Source organism: Amborella trichopoda, chromosome 13 (assembly GCF_054954075.1).
Source record: "Amborella trichopoda isolate Santa Cruz 75 chromosome 13, AtrichopodaSantaCruz75HAP2 v2.0, whole genome shotgun sequence".
Taxonomy (NCBI): Eukaryota; Viridiplantae; Streptophyta; class Magnoliopsida; order Amborellales; family Amborellaceae; genus Amborella; species Amborella trichopoda.
This window is the reverse complement of record NC_142348.1, coordinates 62424-74963: the sequence shown is the minus strand read 5'-3', so window position 1 is coordinate 74963 and position 12540 is coordinate 62424. Positions and strand designations below refer to the sequence as shown.

The following is a 12540-nucleotide window of genomic DNA, read 5'->3' as shown; positions in this document are numbered from 1 at the left end:
AAGAGTTGCAAACTTTATATATATATATATATATATATATATGTTTGATCAAGATTATTCTTATTTATTAGCAATACAAGCAATTCATGTTATGGTGTTGATGTTTTTGTGGGCTGTCACCTGCACCAGTTAAATCTCTTTGGCATGCTTAAACACCCAGAAATGTGGGAAATGTCTGATTTTATTCTCATTTGCTTGTTTGGTTTCAGATTTTCATGCATTCCATTGTGTTGTTGAGACATATTTTCTCATTTTTATAAGATGTATATATGTAATAAATGGCTTGTTGCCATGAAATCAGTTGCATATAGAGATTGTACACCCTTATTTGAACCAAATCTAGACTTACATGTCATTTCTGTGGTATCAGCAGTCCTAAGAGGTTCTTTATTTTGTTTATGAGACAGTTTGGGCCGTATTATAAAAGTCACCTATTATTTTCTACAAAATTATGAATTCAAGTGAAGCCTTCGATACCCTATCCTTTGCTAGTTGGTCAGCAAACTCATTTGTGTCCCTGCTCAAATGGTTAAAAGTGGATTTGCTTGGTTAATGCAATTATACCTGTTAGGGGCTGGCATTTCTAGTTGCCCACTGGAGGACATTCTCTATCTGTATATTTTCCATTTTGGCTGTCTATTTCTGAGTCCAATCAATTGAGCCCATGTTTCAGCGTCATTTGCACCACGTGGGACTGAAATAGATCATTAGGATCTTCCCTTTGATCATGAAATGTTCCTCCCACACCAAATGGCCCTGGATTCTGTTTTGAACTGGCTTCAAGTCCAATTTACTCTGGTATGGGCCCAAGAGATAATCAAGGCTTTACTTTTAGGGAAAATATCTTTGTAGACCCTAATTTTGTATCTGATTTTCCAATAGACCCACAAATTTGAAATGTATCTAGGGGCATCAACTTTCCCAAAAATCTTTCTACTAACCCCCTAAACCCATATAACCACGTTTTACACCATGTTTCCATCCCAAATAAATTTCAAAATGTCACTATTTTTTCCATTCCAGCTTTTTTCTTTTCCTTCTCCGACACTCAGTCTCTAGTTTCGCTCTTTTTCCCATTGTGTCTCTCTCTTTAAATTCGGCAGGCAAAAGGCTTTGGCTCCCTCTCACGTCCTCACCCTAACTTTCTCCCCCTCAATCCCTCCCCTCCCCTCCCCCGCCCCCCCCCCCCCCCCCCCCCCCCCCCCTTCTCTCTCTCTCTAAATCCAGTAGCCAAAAGGCTCTGGTTCTCTCTCACACACCCTCGCCCTAACTTTCTCCCCTCAACCCCTCCCCCCCCCCTCTCTCTCGCCCTAAATTAGGCTCTGTAGTTTTATTTGCCTGAAAATTTTTCCAGTCGGGTTCTCAATCATTGAACCCCCTTAGACAATGAAAAAGGAGAGAAAGTGAGAGACGAGAAAGGCCACTATTCTTTTTTTTGTCCATCCTAAGTTTTTGATGCTCCTCTGTTTGCGAGGATCAGAACTTTGGTGGTTGGCCACTTTTCTTTAGTTGAAATCCTAGAGCGAGAAAGAGAGATTAAGAATGAGAGTAAGGGTAGAGGGCCACCATTATTGGGTCGTTTCGGTAGTTAATTGTTTGCATATTATCTTGATTTTTCACATTTGCGTATCCTTGTCGTAACGTGCAATCAAAGCTTCGTGCTTAGAATAGGAACGAGGTAGGCTTTTCTTGGGAGGCCCTCCGGTATTCGGCCTTAGCTTTAGACTGGGTTCAACCTCGTCCTAACTCAGATGAGGGTTTGATATGTGGCACACCTCGTGACGACGCCCTAGCGGGGAGAAAAGCTAGAAAGAAGTTGCTGATCTATGAAGAAAGTTACAGGAAAATCAGCAGCGACACGCCTTGCTCAAGTGGCCAAATCACGACGCTCACGTGTCGGATTGACGTGAGACCAGTTCCATCTTGTGCGTAAGGTCTAGGGTTATCTCTGGTCCGAACCTCGTACATGATGAATGGTCGGCTCTGCTAGAGATTTTTATGAGCATCCACAAATTTGAGGAGAGTCCTTTTATGGAGGCTTTGAATCTTCATGGTATTAATCTTGGAGTGGAACAGAACCCGTTTCTCAACCAGGAGCTGTCGCTTGAGTCTAAGGATTGGCTTGCTTCTAGGGAGCAGAGGAGTTGTGATGACCAAATGACCCCACCCCAATGAGAGGTTGAGAATTAAGGAATTAGACCTCAGTGAGAGGATGAGAATTAAGGAATTAGAAACTCACAGAGGGAGAGGGAAAAAAAGGAAAGTGAGAGAGAAAGAAGGCCTGTGCCATTTTGAAATTTGTTTGGGACAGAAATATGGAATAAAATGTGGTTCAATTGATGCCGCAAGATACAATCTACATGTATGGGTATACTAGGAAATTAGGTTCTATGAAGACATTTTCCCTTACTTTTATCCTTCAGTCACCTTATGCCAAGGTTTTTGGACTTTAAGATGTGATTGTTTCTAACAAATCAAATTGCCCACTGTACAACCAGTATACTCATCTTCGTGGAAAAACTCCGGCCTTGGGGCACCAAGAATGCTCATTGGCTAAATAAGTACCCCTCGAACTATGGCATCACCCATTCAAAGCCAAAATGTTCTCAAGACAAATCCCCAAATTTTGTGGTAGTTTTACCATTAATGATTAGATTGTTGACGTTCCCTTTACCTTTCTTACAAATGATATACCAGTTGGACAGTGGTATTCCTCTATTTTCCAAATAATCCACTGTTAGCACCTTATTGATGCTGGCCAACCACCCAAGAACTTGAATTTTTTGAGTTATTGGATTTGTCCAAACCCCCAAAAAAGTTGTATGTACCATATAGGTGGCTGTTGAAAATTCTCTGAAAGAACTCTACAGAGGCAGTTCCTTTACTCTCAGGGATCCAAATTATCTTGTTCTCCTCTCTTGGACTGCAGAAGTTTACGAGCTCCTCCATCAGTCTATAGAAGGTTGTGTTCTCTTCAACTTTATGGCTTCTTCTTACCTTTTGGTCACAAACCATCACTTGCCCCTGCTCTTTGTGCCATTTCATCCGCCAAAGCATTTGGTTTTGTGCTAGTGCAGATGATGCAGGGAATAACTGCTATTAGAGCTTGAGTGGCCAGCCATGTCCTCCAAAACTTGGTCCTCTTTGCATTTCCCACCATTAATCTTATGAGCCATAAAACGGGAACTCACCTTATCGATTCTTTTCCATGCTCCAAATAGCCTATGGAACTTCCTTCCTAGCTTCAGAATCCAACCATTTATCTCCACCATACTTGTGACTTATAACCTTCTTCCGTAGAGGCTGATGGTATAACCTTCTTCTGTAGATGCTTTGATGGTTTGGAGAACCTCCACCACCATTTCCAATGAGGGTGGTTGGCCTCTTTTATCTTTTGTTGCTTAGGCCTCCGGCTTGTTTGGGTTTGCACCATAGTTATCGAAATCTATCAACCGATCTCGCACTTCTGGTTTCGAAACCTGATTCCGCATTTTTGTTAAGGAATCTCCACGAAAACTGTTTTTCGGAACCAAGGAAACTCGATTCTTTAATTTCGGAATCTCGATTCAACACATTTTTAGAAACCGTTTTTCGGAACTAAGGAAACTCGATTCAACACATCTTTAGAAACTATTTTTTGGAACCAAGGAAACTCGATTCCTTAATTTCAGAATCTCGATCCAACACATCTTTAGAAACTTGAACCCATTAATTGTGGGTAGACGTTCCCAAATATATCGAATCTGGATTCTAGTGAGGATTAAGTCTTTGATTCCACGTCAATTGATACACCAATTTAAAGTACATAATGTCCAATGTCTATGATGGTTGTGCACTTCTTAAAGGAAATTGGAGTAGAAATCTTCCTTTGAATGCTTCTAGTCAATGGTTTAAAAAAAGGATCAGTGCGCCAGATTGGGCACTCCAAAAACCCATCCGGATTGGTGAATCGGCGATCCGGATCGGGAATCGTCCGAATCGGTCGGATTAAGCTTCCAAAAAAATTATTTAATTTCATTAGAAATATTGTTTTTTAGGAATCCACTAAAAAATGGGGGTACTGCATTATAGTAGATAGTGTGTCTCTTGTAATTTTTTATCATTATTGATTTTATTTATATTCGTAAGATAGCTTTTGAGATTTGGGGTTTGACAATCTCTGTCTTCTTCTTTTTTGCAATGCTGATGAAGGAAATCTTGGGTTCCCCCCATTACCAGGTCAAGGATGCTCTTTTCATAGCTTTCGAACAAACACATACAAACTGATCTTTATGGAGAGTCCCTCTGAGATTAAGGTGGAGTTTTTTTCTATTATATGCATTCTTTTTATTTGCATTAACATGGTTGCATTTTGTCGAGTGAAATTCATTATTTTTCTCCTCTTTGTTTCTCCTTCTTTTTCGATATAAACTTCCTCAAAAAAAGAAAAAAGATATAGAGCTAAATGTCCCTAGGCAATTTCCATTTATACCAGGCATTATCTAAACAATTCTTAGACATGCTTATCTGAAGTGCTCTCAGTCAACTATGGAGTAGCTATGTGAATGCCTTTTTAAATCAAATTTGAATTCTAACATCCTTCTCATTTAAGCATGGATTGGCTATGCATGGAAAGTGGTTTGTGGGCCAATGTGCCATATTTATTACCTCTTATTCCAAGATGGCTTATGTTATTCCAATGTGTATTGGTTTTAACGCCAAATGTTGTGACTGTTTGGGGGCATAACTTTTATTTAGTTCTCAATTATAATAGATAATGTGTCTCTTGCAATTTTTTAGCATTATTGATTTTTATTTATATTTGTAAGATAGCTTTTGTGAATTGGGATTTGACTACTTCTTTCTTGTAGTGTTGAATGAGGAAATCTTTGATTCCTCCCATTACTACCAGGTCACGTACGCAAAATGAGCTTTATGGAGAGTCGCTCTGGGATTAAGGTGGAGTTTCTTTCTACTATATGCATTCTTCATTTTTTATTTGCATTAACATGGTTGCATTTTGTTTAGTGAAATTCATTCTCTTTCTTTTCCGATATGAACTTCCTCAAAAAGAAAAGAAAAGATAAAGAGCTGAATGTAATGCAATTTCCATTTACACCAGGCAATATCTAAACAATTCTTATGCATGCTTAGCTGAAGTGCTCGCAGCCAACAATGGAGTAGCCATGTTAATACTTATTTATTTCCTCTTATTCCAATATGGTTTCTTTTTTTTAGCTATTATGGCCTATATTTGGATATAAGATGGTGCCACAGACAGGGACGAGTTTTTGAAATTCATTTGAAATTCATTCTTTCTCTTCCGATATAAACTTCCTCAAAAAAAAAAAAAAAAAAAGATAAAAGAGTTGAATGTACCTAGGCAATTTCCTTTTACACCAGGCAATATCTAAACAATTCTTATGCATGCTTAGCTAAAGTGCTTGCAGTCAACTATGAAGTAGCCATGTTAATACTTTTCTAAATCAAATTTGAATTATAACATCCTTCTCATTTAAGCATGGATTGGCTATGCATGGAAAATAGTTTGTAGCTCAATCTACCATATTTATTTCCTCTTATTCCAAGATGGTTTCTTTTTTTTAGCTGTTATGGCCTCTATTTGGATATAAGATGGTGCCACTGACATGGGATGAGTTTTTTGTGAACGTAGCATAAATTTTAAAAATAAGGGATATAAGATGTGCCACTTTTTTTTGTGATTGATTTGCATGAATGTCTCTTAAATTTGTAGTTGTTGATGTTCAGTTTGCTTCTATAGCCATGAACATTGTAAAAGTTTTGTTTTCGTCTGAAGGGCAAATGTATATTATTTCATGTAAAAAAGGTATGGACCACGAGAGGTTATTGGATTGGAACTGGACCATACAAATTCTACAAAGCTGAGTCTTTGCACTACTGGAGGGGCTGAAATTGTCTGATTATAGATGGGGCCCCTCCATTGCGGTGAAAGGAGATTCAATGAAGAGCATGTATACTATACTCCCTCGGGGAGCATAGTTTACTTCTTCTACTTTGGTTAGATGACCTACTAAGGAGGATTTTTTCAATCTAAAATTTTGGATGATTATTTTAAAAAAAAACAAAATTTGAAATTTCAGTTTTCTAACACTTAAATCTCATCCTCTAAAAATTGGACGGTCACAAGCTGCCAATGAACTGGTAATTTGTACGTTCTCGGGCATTAAATCAATACAGTCACAAGCTGCCAATGAACCGGTAATTTGTACGCTCTTGAGCATTAAATTAGTTGAAATGTTCATTGAAGTTACTAATTGTATCAAGTAGTCTCGTCTCACAACACTTAGTGGATGAATTAAGTTATGCTTTATTTTTTTTTTTCCTCAAACCGTATATTTATCCTCATGATTGGCTTTATTAAAATACTTTCTTAGAAAACATTTTTATGGAAAACACTTTCTAGAAATATTTTTGACAACAATTTCTAGAAAATGTTTTCTCTAGAAAGCATTTTATAGAGAAAACATTTTCATATGAAAATATTTTCATCTAGAAAAAATTTCTCACATGAAACATTTTTTAGAAAATATTTTCTGAAAAAAGTTTTTTTAGTAAATATTTTTTGGAAAACGTTTTATGAAAAAACAGTTTCCTAGAAAAGATTCTCCTAGAAAACAATTTCCTAGAAAACATTTTCTAAAGAAAATGTTTTCCTTTAAAACATTTTCCTAAAAAAAGATTTTTTAGAAAACACTTTCTAGGAAAACGTTTTCCTAGAAAACACTTTCTTGGAAAAAGGTTTACCAATAAAACAATTTCATGGAAAACATTTTCCTTTTCTTAGAAAAGCTTCTCCGAGAAAGCACTTTCTTGGAAAACACTTCCTTAGAAAATATTTTCTTGTAAAGCAGTTTCTTAGAAAACATGTTTTCCTAGAAAGCAAATTCCTAGAAAATAATTTCCTGGGAAACGTTTTCCCAGAAAACAATTTATAGAAAAAGGTTTTCCTAGAAAAATGTTCTCTTAGAAAGCACTTTCATGGAAGAAGAAAATATTTTCCTGTAAAACGTTTTCATATAAAACATTTTCTAGTAAAACATTTTCTTAGAAAATATTTTCTAGAAAATACTTTCAAGGAAAACGTTTTCCAAGACAATTTCCTGGAAAGGTTTTCCCAAAAAACACTTTCTTGGAAAAGGTTTTCCTTGAAAACACTTTCTTGGAAAAGGTTTTCCTAAAAAGCACTTTCTTAGGAAAATATTTTTCTGGAAAACATTTTCTTAGAAAACATTTTCTAGAAAACACTTTCAAGGAAAACATTTTTCGAGACAATTTCCTGAAAAATCTTTTCCCAAAAAACACTTTCTTGGAAAGGGACAATTTCCTGGAAAAGGTTTTCCCAGAAAAAGCTTTCCTGGAAAAGGTTTTCCTAGAAAACAATTTCATGGAAAAGGTTTTCCAAGAAAGCACTTTCTTAGGAAAATATTTTCCTAGACAATTTCCCGGAAAAGGTTTTCCCAGAAAACACTTTCTTGGAAAAGATTTTCCCAGAAAACACTTTCCTAGAAAAGGTTTTCCTAGAAAGCACTTTCTTAGGAAAATACTTTCCTGAAAAATGTTTTCTTAGAAAACATTTTCTAGAAAATATTTTCAAGGAAAACATTTTCCTAGACAATTTCAAGGGAATGGTTTTCCCAAAAAACACTTTCCAGGAAATGGTTTTCCCAGAAAACACTTTCCTGGAAAAGGTTTTCCCAGAAAACACTTTCCTGGAAAAGGTTTTTCCTAGAAAAACACTTTCCTGGAAAAGGATTTCCTAGAAAGCACTTTCTTAGAAAAATATTTTCTTGGAAAGTTTTTTCCTAGATAACATTTTCTAAAAAAAACTTTCAAGGAAAATAATTTCCTAGACAATATCCTGGAAAAGGATTTTCCAGAAAACACTTTCCTGGAAAATGGACAATTTCCTAGAAAAGCTTTTCCCAGAAAATACTTTCCTAGAAATGTTTTCCTAGAAAAAACTTTCCTGGAAAAGGTTTTCTTAGAAAGCACTTTCTAAGGAAAATATTTTCAAGGAAAATATTTTCTTAGAAAACATTTTCCAGAAAACACTTTCAAGGAAAATATTTCCTTAGAAAACATTTTCTAGAAAATACTTTCAAGGAAAACATTTTCTTAGAAAACGTTTTCTAGAAAACACTTTAAAGGAAAAAATTTTCCTAGATAATTTCTAGGAAAAGGTTTTCCAAGAAAATACATACCTGGAAAATGTCTTCCCAGATAACAGATTCTTGGAAAAGGCTTTTTCCAGAAAACAACATCCTAGAAAACACTTTCCCTGGGGTATTAGGGGTTTAGGGTTTAAGGTTTAGGGTTGGGGTCTGGGGTTTGGAGTTGAGGGTTTTAGGGTTTAGGGTTTAGGGGTTAGGGGTTAGGGGTTAGGGGTTAGGGGTTGAGGGGTTTAGGGTTTGGGGTTTGAGGTTTGGGGTTTAGGTTTTAGGGTTTTAGGGTTTTAGGGTTTCAGGGTTTCAGGGTTCAGGGTTCAGGGTTCAGGGTTCAGGGTTCAGGGTTCAGGGTTCAGGGTTTTTGGGGTTTGGTTTTTAGGGTTTTTAAGGTTCGGGGTTCGGGGTTCGAGCCATCTGCCTAGGCAAGGTACTAGGCGGGCGCCCAAGGACACCCACTTAACCGGTCCACTCAGGCTTGGACGATGCGCCCAGGTCCCCTAGCCTAAGCAGGCACTAGGTGGACTACTTTTTGAATCAACGGTCAATCGCCCAGGCCACCTAGCCTGCCTAGGCACGGGGCAGACAACTTTTTGAATCAATGGTCGAGGGGAAGCATAATGGAAAGCAGGTAGAAAGGATGCATTCAAAACAAGTAGCTTAATAAAATCCAAAATAAAGAAAGAACAAGAAAAAAAAAAAAAGATTTACGATTTAGGAATCATCACCATCAGAGCCTTTTCCCAACTATTTGGGGTCAGCTACAGGAATCCTGATCCGCCATTTCGCTTCATCAAGAGCCATACCCTCAATGAGGCTATAAGTCACCATATCTTTTCTCACTAGTTCAAACCATGTACTTTGGGCCTACCACTTGCCATTCTTGAGCCTTCCACTTGAACTAACTCGCACCTACCCTAGCTTGCCTGAGTTACTTAGACAACAGAGTCCGAATGAAAACTATAGGAAACAACCGAGTCTCGCTAGTTCCCATTAGTTTTCACTCAATCGAGTCTCTGCCAAACTTGGCAGAGTCCAAGTTTCGAGACTCAAGCACGAGACTGACCCTAGTCCTTGTTTTAAACCATTTTTACTAAATCAAAGTGGGAGTTCAAAGAAATCACCGCTATTATGGAGATCTCATTTCATAAAGTAAACAGGGAATGCTAACAAGGCATAGAGTTGTTTGAAAGAGAACATTAAGAATGTTTAGGATGGATCTCAATATGTATTTATAGACACCAGTGCACATTTTCTTTTGGGATACTCAAGGTTCATTGCTCAAGTGAAAAATGGCTGAAGCAATACATGACCTTGAGACAGGCAACTGATTCTACTGAGGGGCCGGAAGTTAGAAATGAATCCTCATCTTGTTTTAATGAATCTCATTAGTTGGAATATTTGAGGCTTGGGGGAGGTTAAGAAGAAGCGTGAAGTTTTAATGTTGGTTAGGTCTCATAGATCAGATGTTTTGCTTTTTCAAGCGACAAAGCTACCTTCTCCCTCAGTTATTTTAGTTAGGGATGTTTGGGGTGGGGGACTGGTAGATTTTGTGGGTAGCAATCTAGGTTTTTCTAGTGGTTTGTGGTCTGTGTGGGACCTGACGGGCATTAAGCTCTTAGGGTATGTGGTGGGGGAAAGAGGTTAAATGATAGCTTTAAATGGATTTGTTTCAATGTCTATGGACCAAACTCTTATGCTTTGAAAGAGGATTTTCTGAATGAAATTTCTACTATCATTTTGGATTTTAATTTCCTTTTTGTATCGGTGGAGACTTTAATATGATTAGATGGTAAGTGGAAATATAATGTAATTCATCTTTGAACCATTCCATGCGTATTTTGAATCATTTTATTATGCGGCACTATCTTGAAGATCTTCCTATTAATGGAGTACATTACACATGGTCAAATAACAGTGTAGATAATCTGATTCAATGTAAGATTCATCGGTTATTGATTTTGGATGATTGAGAGTTGAAGTTCCCATTGGCAAAGGTTAATGCACTTACTAAGTTATCTTCTGATCACATTGCTATTTGTTTGCAAATTGATAATGTGATGACGGGTCCTAAGCCTTTTCGGTTGGACCTGGTATGGTTAGAAGAAGCAGACGTGATAGAGCTTATCTAAAATGCTTGGAAAAATTCAATCTGCCCAGGGTAGTATGGATTTCAAATTCATAAAAGGTTGGTGAACAATAAGCACAAACTTATTTAGTGGAAAAAAGAGACGAAATTCCATATAAAAAAAAAATTGGGGAAGTGCAGATGAGTTCAGATCTGATAGAGATGGTTGTTTACAATGGGGGAAGTTCATATGTTCAATTAAAAGAAGTGAAAATGAGTCTTATGAATTCGCTTCATGAGATTTTAAGGTCAGAAGAGATATATTGGATGCGGAGATCAAGAGTTAGGTGGCTTAAAGACGGGGATTTGAACAAGAAAATTTTTCATGCTATAGCTAATGCGAGGAGAAGGCAGAACAATATATCAGGAATTCAATTTGAAGGTGTGGATGTGCAGGATAGGTCAGCCTAGGCACTGAAATTCGTTAGCCATTTTCAGAGACTGTATTCTAAAGAATTGGCTTTTATCTCTAGATTTTCTGGCTTGCAATTTTAGAGTTTATCTGTTGAGGAAGCTACTTCTTTGGAAAATTGGGCTACAGAGGAAGAGGTTAGGAGGGTAGTCTTTGCACTTTCAGGAGATAAGGCTCCAGGTCCGGATGGGTTTCCTTTAACATTTTTCAGAAGATTTTGGGATTTGACTAAATTTGAATTGCTGACGATGGTTAATGAGTTTCTGAATAAGGCTCTTTGAGTAGGGCGATAAACTCTACTTACATAGCTTTAATACCTAAGAAACATTCAATCTTTGGGATAACTGACATTCGGCCCATTGGCCCCTTAGCTTGAATACCTAAGAAACATTCCTTTGGTTAAGAATTGTTGTAACTTTCTTTGAAGCAATAAAATTATAGAACATTGTAAAAAAAAAAAAAACACAACTGACTTGAGATCAAGCTCCACAACTAAAAACCTCATTAAATAATAAATAATTATGATATAGTTCCCATAGAGGGGACACCCATTGGCCATTTGGGTGTCATGTGTGGGTTGCTCAGGTTTGTCCTTATTTGTCATTTCTTAAGAATAATTATTTAAAATTCATTTTTATGTTAAACAAAATTTTCGAAAAATCTACAAAAACTCCTAAAAATTAACCAAAGCATTCTCCATCACAATAACACATTTTGAAACAATTTGAAAAATAATTAAAAGAAAAATTAGCATTCTATGAGGTTGAATTAGGTATCGGAGCAATCCACTCAGCTAGATTTGGAATCCAAGGTCACCTTATCAAAGTTAAACCAATGAGTGGCTTAGGACTCTCAAGTTGTTTGTGTGCAAGAGAGCATTCTTGAGGCTTTATGATTGCACGCACATGCACTCGAGACAAGTAGAGAGCGTTCAAAGGAGCCTTGGTCTGAGATCTTATGACCCTCATCAAAGAGGATAGGGTTTTGATTGCTATTAGGATAACCCAACAAAAATCAGAGAGAAAGAGAGAAGACGATCAAGTTTGTAACTTTTTTTTGGGTAGTTAGATGGAGTTTGCATTGCTCTTAGGGTTTTGAAGTGGAAAGAGAAACGTTGCTCTGATACTACACAAGAAAAATCATAAAATGCTTGTTCAAACCCTCGAAAGTTTAAATCAATACGAAGTTAACCCCATAGAGTGGAGCAATATACATGTTCCGATTATCAGACTAGAGAAAGAGAACCAAATGACCAATCAGTCCCAGCCTACACGAGGACATGGACAAATGGCGTCTAACGAGACCCCCAAAAAATAGGGTATCAAGCACGACATGTTTGTACACTACTAAGCTTCAACATCTTGTAGTTGTTGGGCACTAAGTTCTCTATACATAATTAAAGTAACAAATAAATAAGAAAAATTAACATAAAAAAGCAAATACATGCTTCCTATATATGAATATGGTTGTTCAACGTCTAGACCCATGTCAAAACTAATGGGGGCAAACATGTCAAACCATAGGTGTTCATGTCTAAAATTTCAAGATGTGAACTGGAAAATGCCTCCATGTTTGACACCAAAAAATGACACATGCTTGGTGAGGCTCATCAGATTGTCTACTAGTATGTCAGAAGCAACAACACATTAATCGCATACAGTGGTAGAGCCACACACCACGACATGTCTAAAAACTGAACCTTTCATTCATCTAATCCATTCAGCTACTCACATATTCTATGACCAAATTAAATACTGCCAAACTCATGAGACGCATAATTTCATCATGCATATGAAAAATCAAAATAAAATGCCTCC

General features: G+C 37.0%; 1 protein-coding gene across 2 annotated transcripts in view; it reads left to right on the top strand.

The window, feature by feature from the left end:
- Nucleotides 1-5495, top strand: part of LOC110007044 (histone-lysine N-methyltransferase ATXR2-like) — a 32968-nt gene extending 27473 nt beyond the window's left edge. For both annotated transcript variants that reach the window (XM_088856020.1, XM_088856021.1), the window contains 2 exons: nt 4192-4295; nt 4851-5495. In XM_088856020.1, the coding sequence (XP_088712146.1) occupies nt 4192-4266 (75 nt within the window). In that variant the 3' untranslated portion in view covers nt 4267-4295; nt 4851-5495. The remainder of the gene's footprint in view (nt 1-4191; nt 4296-4850) is intronic.
- Nucleotides 5496-12540: the final 7045 nt, after the last annotated feature.